Source organism: Suillus subaureus (assembly GCF_016647635.1).
Source record: "Suillus subaureus strain MN1 chromosome Unknown BJ212scaffold_10, whole genome shotgun sequence".
Taxonomy (NCBI): domain Eukaryota; kingdom Fungi; phylum Basidiomycota; class Agaricomycetes; order Boletales; family Suillaceae; genus Suillus; species Suillus subaureus.
This window is the reverse complement of record NW_024538566.1, coordinates 1,013,857-1,038,250: the sequence shown is the minus strand read 5'-3', so window position 1 is coordinate 1,038,250 and position 24,394 is coordinate 1,013,857. Positions and strand designations below refer to the sequence as shown.

The 24,394-nt window shown below is 45.9% G+C and overlaps 9 protein-coding genes across 9 annotated transcripts; 5 read left to right on the top strand and 4 right to left on the bottom strand.

The window, feature by feature from the left end:
• Positions 1 to 1,919: 1,919 nt before the first annotated feature.
• BJ212DRAFT_1268409 (uncharacterized protein) lies at positions 1,920 to 3,343 on the top strand (the record flags this gene model as incomplete). Its single annotated transcript, XM_041330727.1, has 2 exons — positions 1,920 to 2,124; positions 2,175 to 3,343. The coding sequence occupies 2 exons, from the start codon at positions 1,920 to 1,922 to the stop codon at positions 3,341 to 3,343; spliced, it is 1,374 nt and encodes a 457-aa protein (XP_041194968.1).
• A 1,607-nt stretch (positions 3,344 to 4,950) lies between these two features.
• BJ212DRAFT_1345245 (cytochrome b-c1 complex subunit 8) lies at positions 4,951 to 5,895 on the top strand. The gene is made up of 4 exons (XM_041335293.1): positions 4,951 to 5,157; positions 5,219 to 5,273; positions 5,409 to 5,522; positions 5,573 to 5,895. The coding sequence occupies exons 1-4, from the start codon at positions 5,047 to 5,049 to the stop codon at positions 5,656 to 5,658; spliced, it is 366 nt and encodes a 121-aa protein (XP_041194967.1). The 5' UTR covers positions 4,951 to 5,046; the 3' UTR covers positions 5,659 to 5,895.
• A 316-nt stretch (positions 5,896 to 6,211) lies between these two features.
• On the top strand, positions 6,212 to 7,449 carry BJ212DRAFT_1479399 (uncharacterized protein; the record flags this gene model as incomplete). The annotated part of the gene is made up of 9 exons (XM_041339869.1): positions 6,212 to 6,263; positions 6,317 to 6,335; positions 6,397 to 6,496; positions 6,566 to 6,985; positions 7,043 to 7,051; positions 7,110 to 7,125; positions 7,175 to 7,266; positions 7,317 to 7,371; positions 7,424 to 7,449. The coding sequence occupies 9 exons, from the start codon at positions 6,212 to 6,214 to the stop codon at positions 7,447 to 7,449; spliced, it is 789 nt and encodes a 262-aa protein (XP_041194966.1).
• A 41-nt stretch (positions 7,450 to 7,490) lies between these two features.
• Positions 7,491 to 9,545, bottom strand: BJ212DRAFT_1479398 (uncharacterized protein; the record flags this gene model as incomplete). The annotated part of the gene is made up of 14 exons (XM_041339868.1): positions 7,491 to 7,600; positions 7,670 to 7,804; positions 7,862 to 7,888; positions 7,942 to 7,957; positions 8,008 to 8,090; positions 8,140 to 8,222; positions 8,273 to 8,341; positions 8,395 to 8,419; positions 8,472 to 8,620; positions 8,676 to 8,765; positions 8,825 to 8,897; positions 8,948 to 9,222; positions 9,292 to 9,319; positions 9,380 to 9,545. 14 exons carry the CDS (start codon positions 9,543 to 9,545, stop codon positions 7,491 to 7,493), a joined length of 1,329 nt encoding a protein of 442 aa, XP_041194965.1.
• A 979-nt stretch (positions 9,546 to 10,524) lies between these two features.
• Positions 10,525 to 12,519, top strand: BJ212DRAFT_1496180 (uncharacterized protein; the record flags this gene model as incomplete). The annotated part of the gene is made up of 6 exons (XM_041341534.1): positions 10,525 to 11,365; positions 11,567 to 11,708; positions 11,846 to 11,867; positions 12,021 to 12,123; positions 12,170 to 12,361; positions 12,425 to 12,519. 6 exons carry the CDS (start codon positions 10,525 to 10,527, stop codon positions 12,517 to 12,519), a joined length of 1,395 nt encoding a protein of 464 aa, XP_041194964.1.
• A 1,191-nt stretch (positions 12,520 to 13,710) lies between these two features.
• On the top strand, positions 13,711 to 15,111 carry BJ212DRAFT_1298511 (uncharacterized protein; the record flags this gene model as incomplete). The annotated part of the gene is made up of 6 exons (XM_041332704.1): positions 13,711 to 14,128; positions 14,295 to 14,358; positions 14,459 to 14,628; positions 14,791 to 14,824; positions 14,873 to 15,020; positions 15,073 to 15,111. 6 exons carry the CDS (start codon positions 13,711 to 13,713, stop codon positions 15,109 to 15,111), a joined length of 873 nt encoding a protein of 290 aa, XP_041194963.1.
• A 523-nt stretch (positions 15,112 to 15,634) lies between these two features.
• On the bottom strand, positions 15,635 to 17,431 carry BJ212DRAFT_1298510 (uncharacterized protein; the record flags this gene model as incomplete). The annotated part of the gene is made up of 6 exons (XM_041332703.1): positions 15,635 to 15,826; positions 15,938 to 16,057; positions 16,244 to 16,302; positions 16,378 to 16,949; positions 16,989 to 17,225; positions 17,337 to 17,431. 6 exons carry the CDS (start codon positions 17,429 to 17,431, stop codon positions 15,635 to 15,637), a joined length of 1,275 nt encoding a protein of 424 aa, XP_041194962.1.
• Positions 17,432 to 19,664: 2,233 nt separating this feature from the next.
• Positions 19,665 to 20,024, bottom strand: BJ212DRAFT_1479394 (uncharacterized protein; the record flags this gene model as incomplete). The annotated part of the gene is made up of 4 exons (XM_041339867.1): positions 19,665 to 19,727; positions 19,779 to 19,850; positions 19,900 to 19,944; positions 19,992 to 20,024. The coding sequence occupies 4 exons, from the start codon at positions 20,022 to 20,024 to the stop codon at positions 19,665 to 19,667; spliced, it is 213 nt and encodes a 70-aa protein (XP_041194961.1).
• An 884-nt stretch (positions 20,025 to 20,908) lies between these two features.
• Positions 20,909 to 24,202, bottom strand: BJ212DRAFT_1446317 (uncharacterized protein; the record flags this gene model as incomplete). Its single annotated transcript, XM_041338226.1, has 13 exons — positions 20,909 to 21,132; positions 21,250 to 21,598; positions 21,731 to 21,785; positions 21,848 to 22,209; positions 22,234 to 22,314; positions 22,370 to 22,466; positions 22,526 to 22,701; positions 22,749 to 22,884; positions 22,936 to 23,164; positions 23,222 to 23,423; positions 23,486 to 23,693; positions 23,781 to 23,997; positions 24,049 to 24,202. The coding sequence occupies 13 exons, from the start codon at positions 24,200 to 24,202 to the stop codon at positions 20,909 to 20,911; spliced, it is 2,490 nt and encodes an 829-aa protein (XP_041194960.1).
• Positions 24,203 to 24,394: the final 192 nt, after the last annotated feature.

Below are 24,394 nucleotides of genomic sequence, written 5' to 3'. Positions count from 1 at the left end.
TTTCGGTCGTTCTTGGAGCGGGGATCTGAGTATAGGATTCGTTATAGGTATGTGTACATGGGCGGTATATATACTCGAAAAACGGCAGAGGTCCTAGGGACGGACGGTTGTGTGAAGACGGAGGCAGTTGCAGGTTCTCCTCAACGTGTTGGTAGGGGCTGACTTGGTCAGCTGCATACTAACAACATCGTTCCACCCCAAAAAAAAAACGGAGGCAGAAGGAAGTGGCGTTGCGCCTGACGGGGTAGGGTGGTGGTAAAGGAGAGAGAGTACGAGAGACTGAATGAGTGACGGTAGGAAGGGGTATCGTTTTGACAGAATAACGAGAGTCGCATAGTAGTTTAGACAGATTCGGAGACGGCGAACCGAGAATGGGTGCCAGTAACGAAAGAAAGGGTCGATGGTAATGAAAGGTTTTGGTATAAAATGAGACAGCTGTCGACAGCGGTGAGATAATGAAGGATGTGTTCGCGTGACTCGGATGCGAAGAGTTGCGCTCTTCGCATCAGTGAGTCACGTGGACTGGTTCGAGCGTTTTGGTTTTGAAGCGTGGTCGGGGCGTAGAGGATAACAAGCGGCAGTTTATAAACAGGACGGCGCTTCAGCGAATTTCTGCAATTAATCTGTGAAAGTATTTTACGATGGCGATGACAGCTTTTTAGGAGGTATGCTAAATTTACTACATGATAGAGTTGGACCTTTGGGCGAGGCACCAGTACCGTAGCTTAGTCAGCCATTCAGTGTCACTCTTCACCACTTCTTGCCTTGCTCGCGACACGCAGGCAGTCGCGGATACACCGCTCCAATGATACCACATATTCGCCACTGATTAGTTCCAGACTCGCAGAAAGAAATTTCAGTTCTCGATTCTTTCCCAAATCATGTTTCGCTACCAATGGGTAATTTAGAATCCTCCACCACTCAATTGCTGGCCGTCATCGTGTAACGAAGCAGCCCTCGCAGTGTTTCAGATCTAAACATTCCCGGTTCGATGCAAGGAAATATTTCCAATCTCACGCACATCACGCGTGCTACACAGAGATCGCGATAGCTCACAGTCAGTAATCATATGGACCCCCGCGACTCTTTCAGCTAACTCAGATTCGCCTCCATTTTCCCAGTTCAAGTTCCGTCCCACAGCCTCCCACAGCCTGCCCCTGGGACAGACTTGATGCTCATTGTACTATCCTGGGCATAACTCGTGCCTCAATCATGATCGCCCTGTTAGAAGTTTACATGCAGCAGTGACCTCACCATATGTAATATCTATCAGACTCGGAAAGGCAGTACCAGGAGGAGTGCCTGCTGGGGTGTGTTCGCAGTTATTAGAAGGTAAAGAAGTTCAATCAGATCTCCGCCCTATTCACTTCTGGTGGGTTGTTGACCGAGCATAAGGCGATCTCGATGGTTTGAAAGGGTACTGGGTCCACGAGGAAATTATTACCAGGTGCGTACAGGGGATCATCTTTGGAAAATTGTTGACACAAAGATTTGAAGGCTAATCATGGGGTACTAGTTGCCTTGTTACTAGTACACAGCCATCAAACTTCTTGGAACTCCTTGTCTCCCAAGGGTTCTCGCACTGCTCAGATATTAATTTGAAGAAACTCTTGCTTCAGGCTACAGCATGTGGACACGCCGCACGATGTCGGTATAAAACTCTCGCTGTCAGGTTGCAAGTTATTTCTGAGCCCGAGAGCTTAAGGATTTTCCTCATGATGATCACCATCAAACTTGCACTCAACGTCATCATCAATGTCGCAATTGCGTACGCCACTGCTTTACCACCGCCCTATGCCCAACTTGCGGCCTCCCCAGCTTCTACTTCCCTCCCTACCAGTGTCCCTTCATCATCCCCTTCCCCCAGTACCGACGCTGGTGATGCATTCCTTATGAGCAAACTTACTGCTGCAGAGCGCATGCAAATATTTTGGATTGCAACTGGTCTTGCTGTGGCCGTTTCTTTAGTTCAAGGTGCAATTACCACTCTCGTCGAAATCTGCGAGGGCGAGGGACTCTGGACAATCAGGTTCAGTCTTGGGCGTCGGGAGCACCTATGGTGGACAGGCATAGCGTTGGCTCTTATTGCCTCGTTAGGTTGCATGGTCCTTTCATTCCTTGCCGGTATGTGACCCATGTGTTTGGGTCACGTAGCATTGCTAATATCTGTACAGGCAATAACAGCGATTCGCTTGGCATTATTTTGTTGGCCAGCGCATCCTCTCTTGCTGTGTTCCGTTATGCGTGGCCTGCATGGCGTAATCGGCATTACTGCTCTAATCGATGGGCAGCATGGACTGGTCCAAGCCGTACAGGTATTGATAAAACTCTGGTTCCCCTCATAGAGGGCGATGATCCATGGCCCATTTTGAGTAAGGAGGTTCCAGCCATGAAGCAGCATCCCGTCGACATCCGCCTTCGCCTTTTCAAATCCAGGCTCATCGCTAGTGACCCTACAGATATCCTCAAAGCGAAAAGGCGGACTATTGACTCGGGAATGTCTGAGAAGCAGCCCGTAGCCAAAGAAAAATCGTCAACAATCGTAGAGCGTGGACCAGATAATCGCACTGGTCTTTACGAACCCATCCGTCAGAACCAATCTGCTTCCCTTCTATGGGGGGCCTACATTGGGTTCTCTCCACGTGTCAGTCGAGGGATATTAGCTGTCCCCTCACGTTTGTTGAAATCGTCTCCGCTTACTGGTTCTGGTCACGATGGTCAGTCTGTGTGCCTTACCCATGGCATCCTAGGTCGTAACAAGGGGCTTGCCCCAAGTACGTTTATACTTGGCTTGAACACCAAGATTCTTGAGGAGAAAAGCGTCCAGTGGCCTCGGCCTTCCAAAGTCCTACGCAGTTACTTCAAAGAGGAGATGGAAGCTGCTTACGGAGCGCTTTCGAAGAACTATGTTGACGCTGCAACGGAGCTTGCACTCCTCCTAGCTGATTCAAACCATACTCTTATTGCAGATTGGCTTGCAGCACGCATGGAACATCAAGACCTTGCGCTGAATAACCAAGTAGCCCGTCTTGGCGCATCTGATGATGACCTGCAGTTACTGTATCAGCTCTCCTATGCTGCGATGTTAGTCAGCTTGAGCGCACATCGGAAGGGTCGCAAGTATCGTCCAGAAATGAAACTCCTCATTGCATACTGGACAAAGTTTAGAGGTGGCGCTGACCCCCTTCCCACTTGGATAGCTTCGAAAGAGATGAAGGAACGAGTTGACCAGGAGGAAAGGGATTTAGGCGGCACTGACTTGGATGCTTTGATCGATGCTGTTTTGTTTGGGATTAAAACCTCATCTTCCGCGGAGAATACTGCGACGCCTGTTACTAAATAGCATGTACAGGTTTTTTTTATTCCGATTTGTGTTTATTGAGGATAGTACCCTATAGGACAATACTTTCAGCATGTACAGTTATGACTACCGATACCCCGTACTGTTTTCTATGGATACTTCCGAGAGAATCAATATATCCACGACTTGGGGAATGGAATTTTGATTATAGGCTGGAGCCGACTTTGGGTCCAAGGGGCTACATAAAGCTCGATCATCCGATGCTTGAACATACTAACTTTTCGACAGCACCACTACATAACCCACTCGCACGACATGTCAAATTAAGCGTTGATCAGAAGTACGTATCAAGCCTATAACACATTGTCATTGAGTTATAGCGCCGAACTTCAAGCTTTCCAATACTAGTACCCGCAGATCTCCGTGAACTTTTCAAGCCATGGTACACTGGCACTCATAACGCCGCCGAGCACGAACCAGGACTCAAGGGTCCAAGTCTTAAGAGAAGAGGACGGGCATGTTATGCAGCGTGAGATTGCTCTTGATCTAGGAGGTTTTTTCAAAAGTGAAATATGTACATAGTTTGATGGTCGCAACGCACTGCAGCATTGCGGTAGTGGAACACAATGATTCCCAAGGTCCAATGCACGCCCAATGAGCAACCTATCCTGGAAGAAACCGATCAAAGATATCGATACCCACGGACGTCACGACCGGTTGTTAAGCATGTTTGAAGTCGGCAACTTTTGCTTAGAAAATACATCCATGTCCGACTGCTGCGATATCATCCTCAGCCTTGTAACCTGTTGTTGTGAGTGATTCGGATACTAATCCCATTCGTTTTTCACTGTTGAACATTGCTGCAGGTATCTGCAGCAATATCTGCGGCGACGGTAGGAAGCCGCCTCGTACCAAATGGCTCGCTCACGAAGACAGTACTGACAGACCCTGTTGCATGCTCGTATTGTTGTTGTAAGAAGAAGCAGGACAATGATCTTGAAATGGTATTCCCTGAGGTTGTGCAAAATCAGCCTCAGAGGAGGGACCCTATGATTGCTAATGATGTAACCCCGGAGGTCGCACCGGATCAGTGGAGAGGGCCAAGATGACATAGGATAACATGCTGCATAGACACTCAATGGACATATTGGTTTTGTCGTTCAATGTCTATAAGGCCATAGATTGGAGAGGGCAGTCACGATACGGTTGACGGAACAATAGAGCTAATGAAAGGACAACTTAAATATATATGTATCAGCGGACGGATGCAAGCTGGAAAGGATTGAGTCGACAACACACTTTACACACGCAATCCTCACAATGATTCGAACACCCTCTGCGCGTTCAACTGCTGGCCCCATTCTTGGCAAGATATCTTGCGTTCACAGCAACGAAATGGTATGCGACTACGGTGATCATAGCGAGGACACCAAGATAGTTCGCCATGTTGTACAGCGTCTGGTGGCTCATCATCTTGGAAGAAAAGGAGTGGACGTGACCTAGTCAATCATGGTTCAGGCATTGAGGTCAACAATTTATGACATATGACACGTACTTTCAGCTTGGTAGTCGTTGTTGGTCAAAACACTTCAAAATAAAGCAAGTTTCAGAACATGTCACATATGTGTGACGTGACAGAATCTGGCGTTAGTTGTCCTTGTTTGTTCCTGCCGGAAAACATCGGGTCTAAACATCCAACGCCGCACCTACCATTCAGCCAACGTCGGTGTACCACTTCGCCCATCATGCGTCCCACCGCTGCACGTCTAAATGGAATGCCTGGACGTATGTTTTTCTCTTTTTTTTTTTTGCTATGGAACAGTTGTGCTAATTTCGAGCTTACAGCTAAATCATTTGTGAGTTGTCGTGCTGCCAATGGCAAGCATCATACTGTTGTTCTTACCTCTTTTTCCACAGTGCCCTTGGTGGGGTGACACCAGCATGCAAAAACAGAGAGGAGTTGTTGTTTACAGTGCGTCATCTATCCCACTGTCTTCTTGAAACAAGTCACTAACTTCGGCTCGTGCTTCCTATTTGTCGCGTCCATTCTCGTCGGATTCCTACCATGATGCGGGCTCTTTGTCTCCCCTTATTTCGGCACTGGCAGCTGTCTCTCCATTCAGGCAGCGGGGCTCAAAAGGCATAATTAAAGGCTGGCTATTCAACGGCTACAGGCGTCTTGCTGCCCAAGTTCCCTACTGGATAGTCCCCTTTGCTATTGGTGCGTAACACTTGATGCATTCATTCACAAACCAGCTCATTAGGTTCCAGGATATGGAACGTACACTTGGGCTAAACGTCGTGACGCTTGGCAGAACAGCAAGGCTGGACATATTGCGCTGGGTGACCACCACTGAGGTATCTTGTTAGATTCGCCAGTTCCGAAATAGACTTGTTTTCTTTCACGTCTTCCTGGTAACTGATTGGGCGTGTGTCCTAAACCGGACTGTTCGTTCCCCTCCTGAGTTGGCTGGATTCTAGCTCCTACACGTAACTCGATGACACCATACCAGTAAACGGTGGTCTAATATTTGATGCATGATTATGCGAAAGCCAGACTTGTCATTCTAAGGAGCAATCTGACCTGAACGCTAGTACTTGAGGGATATCAAAACGGCTCCGAGTTCTGTTGGATCTAAACACCAATTTGAGTATCAAATATAGACCCAAGGCCAATTGGAGATGCTCAGTCTGACGTCATTGATGCAGATGATTCAGACGAGGTGGATGAACAATCGTTCTGTCATGCCAAGATGACAGATCATGCGATGATCAGCTGTGATCATGATTACGACTGATTGCGCCAAAGAACCACTGATCACAGTGAGAGGGGCTATGTATAAATATCGTGCAGTTAGTACGATATTGTCATTACTCTCCTTCCTTCTCATAACTTCATCAACTTAAAAGATGCCTTCAGTCCGCCCTTTGTTCGTGGTTGCTGGTATCGGCGATGGCAGTGGTAAGTCATTCTCAGTGGGTAAAAACACGTATGGCTGACGTCTCATGCTACAGGGACTGGAGCTGCAACCGCGTACATAATATCACGTCTTTTCTCATCAACTTGTACTGATACTGTATGGACTAACACACAGCCGTCTCTTCGCCAGATCTGGCTACAGAGTAGCTCTGATCTCCCGAGGACCGGAATATCTCAATAAACTCGCTACAGAGCTCAACCAAGCAGGCGCAGAGGTACTGTATCTTACTCCTATCCATATGCGCACTCCCATCCAGTCATGTTGATCAGGTCATTTGGAACAGGCTGCAGCATTCCCTCTCAATGACTACACCCCCGCATCCATCAAGTCAGCATTCGTTTCCATCAAGTCCCACTGGCCATCCTCCCCTCTCCGCGTCGCGGTCTTCAACGCGGGCTACGGTGTCTGGAAGCCGTTCCTTGATATCACCGAAGACGAAGTCCGTGAGTCGATCGACACTAACATTTTGGCGGCTTTTGCCTTTGCACGCGCGGCCGTTCTCGAGTTCACAAAGCTCGAGCTCGAGACCGCGAATGAGGGCGGAGTTGCTGGCAATGCTCGTAAAAGGGGCACCCTTATTTTCACCGGCGCAACGGCTTCTATCCGAGGCAACACCACAACCTCTGCGTTTTCTGCGGGCAAGTTTGCGATAAGGGCTTTGTCGCAGAGCTTAGCCAAGGAGTTCGGCAAGCAGAATATACATGTGGGTGTCTTCCGCATCACCTTGGGATTGTTTGTGGACTGATGTCTTGACTCTTAGGTTGCTCATGTGAGTATTCGTCTTCTGGTGCTAAAAGTATTTATGAACCTTCAAATGTGTTTCTCAGAGTATTATCGACGGCAGTAAGTATATAATGTCAGCATCTATAAAGTAACATCTAATGAGGAACAGCCATCATCACTGACCGCACCAAATCTCAACGCAAGGACCCCTCTTGGGAGGCCAATCAAGATGTTCGACTTGATCCCAATTCTATCGCAAAGGTTGGAGCACTATCGTGGCAATACGCATCTGAACTGATCACACCCTTCAGAGCTACTTGCACCTCGCCGAGCAAGATAGTTCAGCCTGGGCTTGGGAAATCGACCGTAAGCGTGGTTGCGATTTGCCATTACTGTGTCTTCACTCTCTTCCGAACAGTGCGTCCTGCCCACGAAAAGTGGTGAACAACTCGAGCAACAAGTTTTGGTTTGGAGTCAAAGCACGATCAGAAATCATTGGATTTGTAAGTCTTACTATGTAGTTGTGTTGGTGTATGCGTCTTGCTTTCATTTGTCACGTCATGTTGTTCTTTTGTTCCTTGAAAGCATCTTTCACCTGCAGTACAATGTGTTGTAGTAATTAGAAGGTTAGACAGAATCCATCTTACCTGCTGCAAAAATCCACCGTCCGTGATCACGCGCATGCCAACGTGTGCGAGGGCCTTTGAGACAACGAGACAAGCATCGTGAGAGGCCTGCGAACGTGCCGAGTCGGTGAATGCCCGAGTATGGTTACCACCTTCCGGGACGGTTGGTATCGCTGAGACGTGGTTTTGGAGTCAGAAATTATCAGTGACAGAAGGAAAACTGTACGAACAAAACCCGGGATGTAAACCAGGCATTACTGGTGGATAATGACTTTCAAAGTGTCTGCCGAGTATTACGAGCAAGACGTACAATATGAAACATTTCCCTTGGGTGAAATCAGTATACCTGCTTGAGATACTATACAAGCACGCTCACAAAATCAGTCGATGCACCGCTGATCCCATATTCATAATCAATGACGCCGTACTTCTTCCTGACCACATCAGACAGTTCGTCACCTGCGCAAAATCTAGGAGGAATCACGGGGTTGGCATCAAGAAAACACACCGAGGGCTTTGTTCTGCACAAGTTCGTTCCCAGTGGATCCTCTGGTAACTTTGACTTGCGTCCCGGTTGCAAGTGCTGCTGCTCTGCGCGAAGTCTGGGATCGAGGTGACGTGAATGCCGGATAGTGACTCACTCGAAACAGGGAACAACACGCTTGAGCGTCTCTTCCGCTTCAACGGTAGTTGGCGCACGGATATAATAACTGAAGTATATCACCACCTGCATCGAGTCTCTGGAGCTAGAACCCACACTTACTACATCTTTGAGTTATCCGAGATAACTGTCGCACACGCTCTCAAATGTATGTCCAGCATTGAATGACAGACACTTACTGCTCGGTGCCCAATTACTACCCTCAATAATTCCATGCACACGATGCGTAGGCTTAATCTGCTGGCGCAGTAAAGCGATGTTTGTATATGCTAGAACAGCTGCATCTAGCGCATTTTTTCCTTCCCAGGGACTAAGTGCAGCATGCGCACTGTGAGGGCACAAGTCAGAGTTCAAGCCAAAGGATGAACATTGGGAGACCGCACGTGTGGCCTGAGTATTCTATCTCGAGACGTATAACTGCAAGACAGCTGCTCAAACTGATGGAATGAAGGGGCCCAGGAGCAGGGTGGCACCTGTCATGAACGTGAGTTGACGAGAAAATAACACTGGTCAGCCAGGCCTGATCACGAACATGAGACAGACGTCCATCTCTTTGTATGCTCCCCTCTCCCACAGCTTCACTTTTCCAAACCCGCCTTCTTCGGCTATTGAGGGTATGTAATCGATCCATCGCGATCAGGGGAAAGTGACATACCAGGTGTACCAAGAAGAATCACCTTCCCGTCGATATTGAGCTGCTGCATCGCTGCTTTTGCCGCACAGGCGACAGCGACGCCCGAGATGCCAATGAGATTATGTCCACACGCATGTCCAATACCCGGAAGTGCATCCATCTCTGAGTTCACCCCTAGAACGTGTCCGCCCCGCCCGTGGGTGTAGATCGCAACCCATGCAGTCTCAAGGAGGTGATGCCTCGTGACTTCGAAACCGTGCTTCTCTAGGAAAGAGGTGTATGCATCGTGGGCGTATCTGAGCGGCCGACAATTAGTTCAATTGCCTGGCGATTGGTTGCAATTTGGATTCGAGATATAAGCGCACCTTTCTTCATATTTAAGCTCTGGATGATCTGCGCATCTGAATTAGTACATCGGTGCTTCCTGTGAGCAAAACAATGTCATGATCCCACCATGAATATCGAGATTCAGTTCCCGTAGTTCGCCACTGAGACTATCGATAACAGTATCTATGACCGTAAGGATATCTGGTCGATAAATGACCCCTTCTTCCAGTGTCGGTTTGACCTTATAGTCATCTTCTGGCCGCCAAAGAACATCAGCCTGAACTATTGTCATGTCAGAAACAAGGAGTTGGAACGATAGTCAATTCCAGACTGGCAATCACTGACGGAAACTCTGGACAGGCACTAGTCGCACAATATTTTTTCCACGATTAGAAGATCTTGTGAAAGTCAGGGATCTCGGGATTCGGGACGCCGATTGACCTCAGCTGGCAACCTGCCCAGTGCGAACATGGTCGTGAAACATCGCAGTGAGAGGTCCTGCCATGGCCACATAGCTAGCTAAGACTGCTTTGAAGTTACACACTGTTGCCGTTGCTCCAGGTTTATGATAAGTCCGAAATTTACGATTATCTAATGAAGAAAAGCGGAGTACCACACTGAGTCACGGCGTTTAAATTTACACTGGCAACTTTGACCATGTTTCCCTAGGCTCTGCGAGTCGTTTTGAGACGAGTTGATCATGTATGTGTTTATTATCGGAGATTAGTTGAAGAATTGAAGAGAACAAACTTAATGTAACAAATTATGTTTGACAAATTCTTCCTTCTGATTCTACAGGGCGCCTATCACAGGTTAGCAGTTACACTCTTAGTTTCTTATCTTCCTCAAACGTGTCCTTCACCTGCAAAACGCGATCAAAACGAAGTTATTTGAATGCCGCGTAACACGTACTCTCTGGAGAAATGCCTCGTCAGTCAACACTCGCATGCCAACAGCCGCGAGTGCCTTCGATACTACCAAACAGGCATCATGGGATACTTCGGAACGTGCGGCTTCCGTGAATCCTGGGGTATCACCAGACTTTGACGCAAAATAGTTACCGGCGAGAATGTGGGATTATAAGAGAATTTGACGATAATCTGAGGCGAGAATCTCGGGACTTATATCCACCATTCATTCGCCGTCGGATATCAGTGCGAGACTTAGAGATCTAGAATTTGTTAGCAATTGTCATTCACGTGCACGCGCATCGTCGTCGTCGTCGTTGTCATCGTCTTTAACTAGTGCTCTGAGTCCCTCCTAGGCCTCCGATGCCTTTGCAATCCTATGTCTCGTGTACCTGCGAGAGCTTCAACTGCAAGTACAACCCAGATGGTAGTGGACAAAAGCTTCAAACCACTCAAACGGCTACCAGGCATCAGCGTGCAGATGAGCTTCTCGTGCCTCAAGCAGATGCTTTGGGTCAGGCATATGGGTTATCAGAGGACCTTACCATTATTGATAGTCTGGAGCATGCAGGAAATGCACACCAGCCCCCAGATGATCCAGGGGCTGATTTCGACAACAATTCAGACCATGGCAACAATGATGTGGGGGACGCTGACGATAACCTTGGACTCGGAGCACAGCCTCATTTTCCTGAGCTCAATGATCTTTTTGAAAGATGGGATGAGCCCTATCCTGCCAACGATGACCCAGGTGCATTCAGCTCTGACCCTGATGCCAAAATCTTCGAACACCTTGGACAACTGAACCTTGAAGATCCAGTGAACTCTGATGAAGAACTTGGAATGCCAGCTGAGGGCAACCACAATGATGAATTCTGCCCCAACAATGATGAGCAACTGAATGACATCAACATGGTCCTTTTCATTTCACAGGGTGCTAATTTTGATTTCTCAGACATCTATGAAGATGCTGACATTCATGCCTCACCCCCTCCCTGTATGAACGATCACCCAGCGGTCCGTAATGCTTACATTTGGGCCTTTATTTCAGCAGCATTCTATAATGCTACCCACGCAGCTGTGTACCATGACCTCAAAGGCAAGGAATGCCTCCTCGACACAGCTCAACAAGCAAACCCAGATATTGAATATCTGGGCCTAGATAATTTTGCTTGCACACTGCCTACCCTCCTCAAGTGCCTTGGTCTGTCAATGGACCAGTTTATCATCTATTTCTTTGTCTGTGATGTTTGCTGGAAGCTTCATCATCCCTCTGTACTTTCTGAACTCAAGTCTCCTGAGTGCACTATCGATGACTGTGATGGCACATTGTATACACAGAAATTCCTCTCTGATAGCACACTAAAATGAGCACCAATGAAGCTTGTACCATATGTCCCCCCAGAACGTGCACTACAGTGCCTTTTCTTACGGCCTGGCAAGTGGGAGCAATTTCAGCATTGGCGTGGTCTGGAGGACAAACCGGGTCTTGTACCTCCCATTCCTGGTCAAGGCTATGACTTGTTTCCAGACCCCTCGAAGCCAATGTGAGATATTTACGATGGATACAGTTGGCGCATGATTCAAGCAGGGTTAGAACACCGATGAGGTGGGCCCTGGGAGATAGAAGATGCTGATGTCCACAAGCTATATCAATGCTTCATGTCCCTGCCCTGTGGCTTAGTCTGGCAAATCAACATAGACTGGTACGTATATTTCTAGAAGACTTTCATCATTCTGTCACTTCCTATCTCATCAGGTTTCAAACTGTCAAAGGCAAATCCAGTTATCACTTGACTGGGGCTTTCTACGCTGTCATTTGCAACAACCCACGCGAGATTTGATACCTTGCTGAAGAGACCATTCTTCTCATGGTCATTCCTGGACCTGATGAGCCTTCCCTAGAACAGATGAACTACCTGATTGAGCCCTTTGTCAAGAGTATGCTCCAGCTTGAAAAGGGTGAAATTTTACCCTAATCATCAACCTAGTTATTAACTACATACAGGAGTAGAATTCAGGGTCAATGGCCATGAGGATCCAGAAGTCTCACATTCGCACTTATACTGCAACGTCTCCAATCTTCCCTCCAGCCATAAAACCAGTGGTCTTCAAGGCCATAACTCAAAATTTTTCATGTGTCTGACCTGCAAGAAACCCTTCTTCTCACTTTCCCATCCCAGCTGTTTTGACCCCAAAAGTACGTTAGCCATTATCCGCTCTATGATCCTCAATCACTAATCATGTCTTTATGTACGTATAGCCTTTCAGTATAGAGATGAATGGAGATACATTAAGTACTCGTTTTGTGCATGCACTGCAGGCCCTCCTACAGCCAAAGATATCAGTGACAATTGAGGGGTTTGTTGGTCAACACTAAACTACCTTCCAGGCTGGATGCCAGCCTGCAGTTCAGTTGTTGAATTCATGCATGCAGTTTTCCTCAGTGCGTCGCTATGGTATCAATGTACAATCTTTGTACTAACATTATCAGCTATGGTCAAGCATCTCAATAGAATCATTATCCTCAAGTCCGGTCTTCTAAATGGAACAAGACATATCAGACCCATGGAGAAACTTGAGGATTTCTTCTCTAGACTCATGTGGCCTGTTGAGGCAACTTGACTACCACCCTCAGTAAGCAGACTGCAATTTATTAATGTCTCAGTGGCATCGGCACCGATCTCCTTGTAGCTCGCAGGTGGAATGTCATATCTGCATATCCAGATCTCAGATCCGACCCTTATCTCATCTCAGATCCACATCTTATCTCCCTCCAACATCTCATCATTCAATCTGTCCACTCATCCGGTCTGGTCCACAACTCATCTGAATCCACAACCAGCACTCATCTCCTTTCGGTAACCCCCTAACTCCGGTGTTTCAGTTATCTGTATATCTGTCCTGCTCCCTGATCCATTACCTATGTTTCATTTCCGTTTCATGATTTGTGATCTGTTTCTACTTACCAATAGACTATCCACATGCTTCGTACATAGCCTCGGACTCTGCTGATTGATCATTCCATTAGATACCTATAGTATATAACCTCCTGTAACTTTCTGTAGTACCTCAGTTCAAATATCATCTTAGTTCTACTCATTCCCATCCTCTGGACTTGAGTATCTCTACTCTTGTCACCCTCTGAGACTTGGGATTGATTCCTATAGTCTATCCATATCCGCCTCTGTCTCTGACAGTCTATTACCATTAGTTTCTAGTCTGGACTCGTCCAGATTAGCCCTATGATACCTATCCCGCATCCAGAAGTCATCCAGATCTGTTATGATACTTGTCCGACCTTCTGGATGTGTTAGTCTTGCCTTCCTGAAATAAGGGGCAATACTTGGGTAAGGGGCACAGCGCACAAGCTGAGGCCGAAGCCCTTCAGATCCAGTTATCCCTTGAGTATGACCTTAACATGGAAAAGGGTCTCCTAAGGCTGACCAATGGCGCAATCAAATCTTAGTTCTTTTCATTGCACTTTATGATGCATGGCAAGTCAACAGTGAAGTACCTGACCGTGATGCACCTCCTTCAGCATCTAACATGAAAAATCATGCTGCACAAGCTACAATGCAAAAGACACTTTGCTCATGGCTGATGGAGCTTCTCCTCGCTCATAATCAGCATCCATCAGACACCGAAATTGCTCATGTCAACACTGCCAAAATGGACCACAACTTGCATCACCACTATGGTGTCATCCTCAAGTTCTCTGCTGCCATTCACATCCTATCCTCGCAGTCCATCAGTCCAAACAATGTTCGCAGAGGAAGCACTGCATTATCTCGTGGAATGCAGGGCTGGGCTCGCATGGGGTGTCATTTGACACCCTATTATCATTTTGGTATGCATTTTGCAGAGCAGATGTATGATTTTGGTCCATGTTATGCCACATGGGCTTTTGCCTTTGAACGACACAATGGAAAGCTTGTGAGGGTCAACCACAATCAGCACAAGGGAGGTGAGCTTGAGGCAATGCTGATGCAATGATGGTGGAGTATTACATTCAATTACGACCTTGTGAGTTGTTACGTGTCTGTTGCTATTGTGCTGACCATTTCCATCTCAAGATCCTCCATATTGAAGCCCTTCCTAACCGCACTGAGGATGATGAGGATTCTCTTTAGCTCCTCCAGATGTCACTCAAGGCACAGCAAAAAGACAGGCATGGTACAAAGAATGCTGGGAAAGGTATGTAGTATTATCCTCTTGTGTCATGTCATCAATAACATCTCATGTTTGAATACCTTGCAGACCAATTGATTTTTGCCAAGCACCTGAAAAAACTCAGCTTATCGGCCATCAGCAGTGAGATATATCGGATTGTGTTTGAATACCTACGACACAAGTGGCATGCACTATTACATCTCAAGCCCTCAACTAGCATCATTGGAGAAGGCGAGAACTTCATGGGTCATGCCAAGTGTTACTCTCATGTGTGGCTGAAGAAACTTCAGTATGGTGCTGCTACTGCTCACTGAGGAAAATCAGCACACTACACATACATTCATGAATGTGAGCCTGCAGAGATTCAGTACCTCCTGCAGGTCTCGCATGACTGACTTGATGCTGATGTGGAACCTCTTATTGTTGATCTCGCTGTTGTACGGCAATTTATTTCAGATGATGATATACCCAACTTTCCATGGGCACTTTGGTATGTAACTTTTAACAGTCCATGGAAGATGCTTATCATATGTTCTAGGGCAACAGATTTAGGTGTCACTGTATGGCTTGCAGAACATCTTGCTGATTCAGAGGTCATTCCCCTCACTGCCTTGTCTGGACACTTTGTCCTTGCTCCCATTGAGGTGCATGACCAGAAGTTTTGGATCACAGTTGCATATGATCATGTACATTGCTCTTATCTTTGTCTACTTCATTCGTACTCAAGTCTTTTAATAGACCAACCCAGAAGGAGATGTCAAGGTTGGTGATGATTGAATGAAATGTGCTTCTACTGATACAGTGTATGTCCATACTGAGTCTCAATTGACCATCGTTACTAGTCAAATTCATTGCCAACGAGAAGCCCCTCTTGTTTGTCATCTGCAAGGTCATTGTCATGCCAGTCATGAGGTTTGGCAGTGTTGCCTTTGTCATCTGAGTCAGGAGTCATGACTTGATGTTGACAGTTAATTTGAGCTGAATACAAACAACATTAATAACACACCAATAGTTCTATCATATCTTGATGGGTCTTGTGGGTGCGCTTGCAACCGACCAGCGTCGATCAAGCCAATTGGTATCTTCAAGCCTGTCTTAACATCTGGCAAGTTTCTATCCCTTGGTTCACCAATGGTTCAAGGATGATGGCGACCAGGTTTTTTGTTCTCTTTCTTGTTTTCAAGTACAATGTCATTCAAATGGTCCATGGCTTGATTCAGCTGTGCTAGTGATTCAGACCATCAATGACACATAATCAATTTGATATGCACCAACAATGCTTGGTACTTGTCACAATGAGTCACCCAAGCTTCCTTGGATGGGCCTTTCTCTTACCCTTGACTTTTGCAGGCTTCTTATGAAGGTCTTTCTCCTCATCAGTGTCTGGATCGATACCTCCATGATTGTCTTCTGATTGCACACTCTCGTCAGTGCTCTGGTATGGCAAGGTAAAGGCAAAGTCCCACTCCATACTTGTGAGATCGGATTTTGTCTGTGAACTGATTCATTCCTCTAGTTTCTGATTTAAAGTTTAGTCAAGTGACAACATCATCAAGTTGAAAATTTGTCTTGCCATTCTCTTCTGTGCTTCCCTGCGAGTGACCTGTGGGTCAATCTTACCCTTAGCCTTTCTGGTGATCAATGAGAGCTTATTTGCAGTGTGGTAGTCTGCAGTGTAATGTTTGAAAATTTCATGTAAGCACTTAAGAATGTTGTCGTCTGTCTTTGAATTGATGAGTTCAGCAGAGACAATTGGGTGGCAAGATCGAATGTTGTTCCTAACATATTGGACAAGGTGCATGTGCCAAGATGCATTGTTGCTCCAATCCTTGCTGAAGTCTGGTCAAACCTGTTCACCTGTGATTTGCGATCCATCTTTGTTTGGATGATACTCCTTGATCGTGCTCACCTTCATCACACCTATTGCCTTTAAGAAGGTCTTCCGAACTCCAGTCTTCAGTTGGTGTACTAGGTGAATATGTGAAGTACATACTAATATGAATTGGTCACTCACATTCCAGATATTATCCTTCGCATTCTCACCTGCTGCATGTGCAACCTTCACTTTTGACGGTTCCCCACTACCTTCCAATGACTTGGTGATGACATCAATGTTCAAATGGACAGAGTCAAGAGATATGCGTGTTTTGTCGATGTCTTCTCCAAGCTGAGTCTGATCATTGTGTAGTGTTGCAATCAGCTGACGAAGCTCGTTTAATTCCACAGTTTGTTCTTGAAGAAGATCTTTGGTCTCTTCTAGCTTCTCTTTGTGGGACTTGACATCATTCTTGAGACATCTTATGGTATCAGTGAGCCATTTGGGAATGACGACAGCTGCGTGTGTGCTCACAATTGATTTGGTAGGAGTTGCAGATATGTGTCTATTGCTTGCTGACAGTTGAGGAGCCACAGATGACAAACACGATGGTGTTGTGAGGGCATCCAACAAAGTGAGTGAAGATGTGGTCAACATTGGGGATGCTGATTCAAGTCTGGTGCCAGTGGTGAACACATCAAATGGATTGTTGCTAGGTGCTGAGGTGGCAAGTGATTTCTTTGTGGGAGCAAATTGATTGAACTTTGCAGGCGGAGGTGGCATTTGCTCGATATTGGTGCTGTGGTCTCATGGCAATGCCGTGGACAGTATGGCTGACTCTTGTTCCTGTATAGCTGGATCTATCAGTACGGCATCACTCTCTGATGGAGTGTCCCTTGTATCTAATGGCTCCAGCTTGGGATCGGTACTGGTAGGGCACATATATGCATCATATTGTTGGTGGTGGGGCAGCATATGATTGAAGGACTGTGGAGGGTGAGGAGGAAGAGACCCAGGAGGTACAAGGTGTGTTACAGCTGCTGCCTGCTGGTTGGTAGGGTGTACTGCTGAAGATCTATTCAGTGTGAAAGGATTTACAAACCCCCTTGTGGCAGACTGTCCTTGGACTGTCTTTTGCACTCATTTCAAGGTCCCTATCATGTCACTGGTGCCTTCATTGAGATACCTCTTCAATGCATCCTTCTGTATCCCTATGACAACTGCCTGGTTCACTACACCCTGTGATGCATTCTGGCCTGCTGGAGCCTTCTGAGGAGCCATGTATCTCGATCTAATTCACAACTGGTGGTTGCAAAACATTGTGGGAAACACAACAAGAAGAGAACTGGAAAGTAGACTTCTAATGTTGGGCTAAATGTGCTATGCCTAGCTGCTATTCAACCCTAAAGGGTTTCTGGACCAAGCTCAGTGCTCAGAGAGGGTAGGAAATCATGCTAATAACTCTCAGTCTCAGACTGGTGCTGGTAGGTGGTGAAAACTATGATGATTACATAAGCACCAAAAGTGCGAACATAACACTAAGTAATATCTGCCTATACAAGCCCACAGAATATGAAATCCCTACAACATGTTGAAATGGCTTGGGACTTTGCTGGTGTTAAGGTCGTACTCAAAGGGTAACTGGATCTGAAGGGCTTCAGCCTCAGCTCGTGTGCTGTGCCCCTTACCCAAGTATTGCCCCTTATTTCAGGAAGGCAAGACTAGTGCATCCGGAAGGTCAGATGAGTAGCGTAACGGATCTGGATGACTTCTGGATGAGGGATAAGTATCGTAAGGCTAATCCAGATGAGTCCAGACTAGAAACTAATGGTAATGGACTGTCGGGGACAGAGGTGGATATGGATAGACTATAGGAATCAATCCTAAGTCTTGGAGGGTGACGAGAGTAGAGGTACTCAAGTCTGGAGGACAGGAATGAGTAGAACTAAGATGATATTTGAACTGAGGTACTACAGAAAGTTACAGGAGGTTATGTACTATAGGTATCTAATGGAATGATCAATCAGCAGAGTCCAAGGCTATGTATGAAGCATGTGAATAGTCTATTGGTAAGTGTTACAGTGCCCCACTCTTTTTCCCATCATCACTGTGGACTCCTATATGGCTGTACTTCTAATGCTTCCTTTTCACTGTGCTGTTTCCTCATGGTCTTCCTTATCTTTGACTCATACATTGTTTTCCCATGAACCTTCCTTTCTCAGTAGTCATTACCCTTTGCCCAGCCTGGTCTGTGCACGATTCCCTTACGTATATAAACCCTAGTTACCACTTGTATTTTCTCTAACTTGAATCTACTCGGTTCTCTTTGATACTCAAACTCTAGCTCCTTGGGAAGGAGGCTAGCCATCTGTCCCATTTTGAACTCTAGATCCTGCAGGAGTCTAGACGATCGCTCCTGAGGGAGGCATTGACTCAATAAGGCTTAGTCCTTGATCAACCTTGATCTTGATTCCTTTATTGGAATGATGCTCTATCTGAGTTCATAACAGTAAGTAGAAACGGATCACAAATCATGAAATGGAAATGAAACATAGGTAGCGGATAAGGGAGCAGGATGGATATACAGATAACCGAAATACCGGAGTTAGGGGGTTACCGAAAGGAGATGAGTGCTGGTTGTGGATTTGGATGAGTTGTGGACCAGACCAGATGAGTGGAACAGATTGGATGATGAGATGTTGGAGGGAGATAAGATGTGGATCTGAGATGAGATAAGGGTCGGATCTGAGATCCGGATATGTGGATATGACAGCTGGATAGATCACGTAGGTCTGGCACACATGTACAGGCCTGTTGGATGGCTGTAATCATTGCAGTGAGGAGCAGAAGGTGTATAAGGAGGATCCATTGTATATAGGCTACATATGGTCAAATAATTGACAGGTTAAAAATTAGCAAGAATATCCTATTTTTACCAGGGAACTATTGTTCATTAAGGAATCATTCCGACAATAATTCAATGATCCGAAAATTGTTGACTTATCATCAGAAATTATCTCTATCCATCAATATTTTACCATTGACAAAAGCACGTCAAAGTCTGGTGTATGGTTCCCGCCATCTGGAATGGTCAGGATGGCTTGAAAAACCGATTAGCATGGTTCATTCAGAACCTGCACTACTTACAAAAACCAGGGTGAAGACCAGGCATCACTGACGAACAATAACCTCATTAGCAAAGATCACCTGCCCTGGGTCATGGACATCAGGAAAACATGGGTGGGCTTTTTGTGCCTTTTTTGACTTAGTGTACATCATAAGGTGGTAAAGGAGCTCAAGGGACTTAATGAATTCTATCACACTCTGAACTAAGGAACACAAGGAATTTAAGGATGAGTAAGGAGACATAAGCAAAAAAAAAATTGCAAGCAAAGTAAGCATGTAACAATCTGAGGGTAGGTATTTATACAATGAGAGCTAAGTGAAAAAATGGTTGAGCACCATAGCATGAGTAGCATCACTAAGATCCAAGAACATGTCTTTGCGCCATGGATTACATCAAGAGAGCTGCGAAATGATATGATTCGAAGGCTTCTGCATTGAAGATCACAATAGCCTGTGACACATAATGAAGCGCAAGGTATGCAAAATGAAAAGATCAACATACCTTGGTTGAGTAAAGGAACACCGTAGCATCCTGAGTGACTTGATCGGTGTCATCAATGTGCATGTTGTCAGCCTACAATGACGAAAATGTAGTTAGAACAAGTGAAAAAACGTAAACATACCATTTTTTGATCCGTCAGAATGTCGTCGACATCCATGTTATCTGCCTGCAATGACGAAAATTAGAATGAGCAAAAAAAAAATGTGAGCGTACCGTTTCATCCATCAGAGTGTCATTGATGTCCATGTTGTCTGCCTGCAATGACGAAAATTGAATACATTAAAGGTGCAGCGGGATAGACATAAAAACTCACCAGATTGAACTGTTCATCTTTAGCTCAATAATTGATGTCCATAGGATCTTCTGTGCATGTGTTAATGTCCATGGTGGTGAATTGAGTATCGGAGGTTATGTGATGGATGATTGTGACCGTCACCGCCACTTCATTTAATTGTGGCGAGTGAGTCAGCAATGCCCTCGATGTTCTCATCACTTGTCAATAATGAAAATTGACTGAGACTTATGCTGGGTTCTCTGAGTTTGCGACTGAGTGTGGTGGAATGGGCAAGGCCACGCTGATACCAGCACAGAGGTGAGAAGATGAAGTGGGTGCATAACCGGGGGAGGTGCGTGATGAAGTGGGCACATAACAGGGGGAGGTGCATGATGAAGCAGGCACATAACAGGGGAAGGTGTGTGATGAAGCAGGTGCATAACCAGGGGAGGTGCATGATGAAGCAGGCACATAACCAGGTTTGGCAGGGTGTAGATAGTCTTGTGGTAATGCTGCAGGGTATGGATAGTGTGCATGATGAAGTGGGTGCATAACTGGGGGAGGTGCATGATGAAGCAGGTGCATAACCAGGGGAGGTGCGTGATGAAGCGGGCACATAACCAGGTTTGGCAGGGTGTAGATAGTCTGTAATAATGCTGCAGGGTATAGATAGTCCTGGTAAATTATCAATCATGAGGGGGGGACAGAAGATGATGACAGACCTGCATGTCCCACTACTTAGATAATAATGCTGCAGGGTGTAGATAGTCCTCATAATAATGCTGCAGGGTATAGGTAGTCCTGCAAAATGATCAAACCACAAGGGGGGGACAGAAGACAACAACAAACCTGCATGTCACACTACCTCAAATGCATGATGATCTGCATACTTGTTGACATAGAAGGCGCGAAATACGTTGCAGCTGTCGTGAAGAGTGATTGCACGAGGTAAGACATTGGAACCATAGAGGGGAATAAGATGAGCTGCATGGAATATACAATTAATATGAATAATTGAGAGATCCAGTGTCCCATCATCGTTGGTCAATGGTGCAACAAGGTACATCCCAGTGTCAGGATCTCAGCTGTCTGTGATGTATGAGAACCAGCGAATGACTGCACATCACAAGTATTTCATCCAATACTTGAAGCCGAGAAAATGCAATACTCTTGCAATAGCAAGCCCATCCAAGCCACAACTGACTTTGTCATTCATACTGACAAAGACACAGTCATTCCTAGCAGGACCCCCTTGCCATGATGGCATTGCCTGAATATGCTCGCATCGCATGCCTCCAGTGCCACTGAGGTCACTGGGGGCATAGAATGATGCTGCCACCGAACTAAAGACAGAAACCCTGCCCATGTAAGTAGGTGCCATTGCAGGGTCAAATTCAGGTGGCTCATTGTTGTCGATATGAAGCTGGTCATGAAGAAATTGTTGGATTAATGTAGGGAGGGTTGGAAGGTTGAGATTGAGCATAAGCACAGGGACATCGGGTGAATGACCCGGCACTAGGAATTTTGAGCAAACAGTTTGTGTGACCTAAAGACAAAGACTTACCAGGTGCTGCCGCAAGTTCTACATGAGCTTGGACAGTAGGTCCATCAATGATGTCCACCAAGTCTCCCTCAGCAGTCTGATTCTGTGGTTCATTGAGGCATAAACAGTCAGGACGTGCTTGAAGTGCATCATTGTCGTCTTCATCTTCATCTGTGCTGTTGTCCAGCAACTTGCCATTACCTGCATGATATCAGTTAGAACACTTGAAAAAGCATGTATTCGAGCATACACTCACTCTCTCTAAGTGCCCACAATGCATTGGACAGGCATGACCCTCGAAGCATGCCACGAGCTTCAAAATCACTCCAGGCTGCAGCTATTTTGTCAAGGCATTGGTTGGTGAGAAGCATCTGGCTTAATGCTTTGTATCTGCTGGAGTGGTGCCAGGGCTCTTTAACTGCCTTGATATGTTTGGACTCTGTGATTGATGAACAAAGGCCATTTGGGGCACCAAAGAGCTGGATCATGAGGGAGTAGTGACTGAGGGAGTGTTGGCATGGATATGAGAAGTTGAGTACAACTCCTGTGGTCTTGAATATTTCGCAGTACTGGTGAAAGCGACTGAGCGCATCTTGAAGCTGGGTGAGATCATCCTCCATAAGGGTGTCTCATCAGACTATGTAGCAGAAGTCAAGGAATGCGCTGAATGCGCAAACTACATCCTGAGGAACATGACTGCTGATGGTGGGCAGATATACCTAGATAGTTGTAATGTTAATTGGCAAATCATAATGAACTTTCGACATGACATACCTTCATCAGAGCCTTGGAATCATCACCGGTCCACTGCTTGAATCCACACCCTTCTGGAAAGCGCTGCAGACCTGCGAAAGGAGCTACAACCGCTATCCTGTTAGAATACTTTGAGTCCAATGCATATATAGGAATTTATTAAAAAAAGAACTGTACCTTTGATCAATGTTGTCCATGATTTCTGCTGCATCTGAAGCCTGGTGTGTGAGCAACAAGTATTGTTCTACCCAGTCAACAAGGTGATCTTTGAATGTGCCTTTGATGATTTGATGCAGGATGTCTGGAGAGAGAAGTTTGTGGATATCTGCTTGAGGGAAATCATTCATGAAAGGCTGAAAATTTTTGAGAAGTTAATGTGAATGAGAACCAAACAACATACCATGACCTCTTGGATGATTCCATACTTGTGCCAGAGGTGGGCGTGTGGGAGCTCCTGAACCATGAGGTCGGTGTGATGTCTGCACTGGAGTAAAGGTTCACCGTCACCATTGAGATTTTTGCAGTTATTCAAGCATCTTAAGCAGTATGAGGCACAAGTCAATAAATTCATAGTGAAAGAGACATACTTTGGACACCAGTTTTGGACTACTCCAGAAAGAGCCACCTGCTCAGGATAATCAGTGATGTATGGGCCTAACCCGTAGATAACACGCTGATAATGGCTATTGGGACAGCGTGCAACATTGGGAACCATCATATTCAACTTCACAGGCTCAAAAATCTTGGCAAGTGAGGAGTGAAACATCTGATGGCAGAAATTGCGAAAGTCTTTATCATCTAAATGTTCCTTTGTGCCTATAGTGTGAGTAGTGAGAAGGATTAATTTAAAAGTGTGTTAAGGGGCTGACTCACTTTTTGGAATGGCCAAAAAGCCCACCAATACCACACCATTGCAATGTGCGCGCTGAACTCCATTGAAAATGTTCCCAATCAATAGATAGAGCGGATGGTATTCAGTGTGTCCTGTGGCAACTGAGACCGTAGTCTTGTCACTGCCAATGATCAGGGGCACAAACATCAATCCATGAGTTTCCGGATCCTGTGTGATAATATCCTGTATAGCAACATACTATTAGTTCAAGGAACAGTAGGTTCAAGGCGTGAAGTATAACATACCACTTGCTTCCAAGCCCAATCACCAGAGAGAAAATTCTTGTAACAATGTTTATTATCATCTGTATAGTCCCGATACGGGACATATTCAATCTCGGCAGCAAAGTCAGGGTTTGAAAGCATATTGTGAACCAGTAGACATGGATTGCAGAACCACACATCATACTCAGCAGTCGTCCATGGCAGAACATTCTCAGCTGGTCTGGTTCCACTATAGGACATTGAGAAAGTCTGCCAGGAAACATCACCAAGAGGAGTTTAATTGATAGTCTCATATAAGTCATGGTGGCCAGTGAACAGAGGACTGTCGTCGTGTTTGATAAGTGTGGCTGCCCAGAGGTCAAGAAGGGTGTCAATCTGCCCTCCAGACATTTGGTTACGTGTATAGAGGAATTCCACTGTCTCAAATGCGACCCAATTTTCATATGGGGTCCAGTCGGTGGGTAATGCTTCAGTTCGAGGTGGTGGGAGGGCATTCTGGTCGATGAAGTTGCTGTGGACATCACACTTGCGTCCTAGTATGTTAAAAGTTAGATTTAAATAAATGAATTGCATGATTTTGTTACCTGTGAGATGCAGGTGGAATGTCCGGAATAGAGGCCCCAACTGTACACCCTGTTCCGGCATGAATGCTTCATCAGCACCTTCCAAGAGATGTGCATTGCCAAAGTCCTGTTGACTGTCAAAGGCAGGATTCTCAGGACTTGGAGAGCAAGACATGGGAGCTGCTTGATGGAAACTCGGACGATTGCGCAAAGGCATGGGGTGTGCTGAGTGTACATGCTTCATTTGGCCTGACTTATTTCTGAAGGTTTTTTTGCATCCAGGAATGCAACAATTCAGTAAGGTCATTTTCACTGGAGATGATGAACAGAATTGTTTGAAGCGATGTTGGGCAAATCAAAGTAATGG

Coding starts and splice junctions, on each gene's coding strand:
- BJ212DRAFT_1345245 (XM_041335293.1), top strand. CDS start 5,047: ATGCGTCCCACCGCTGCACGTCTAAATGGAATGCCTGGACGTATGTTT. Junction 5,158..5,218: donor AGCTTACAGCTAAATCATTT/GTGAGTTGTCGT, acceptor CTTTTTCCACAG/TGCCCTTGGTGGGGTGACAC. Junction 5,523..5,572: donor GATAGTCCCCTTTGCTATTG/GTGCGTAACACT, acceptor ATTAGGTTCCAG/GATATGGAACGTACACTTGG.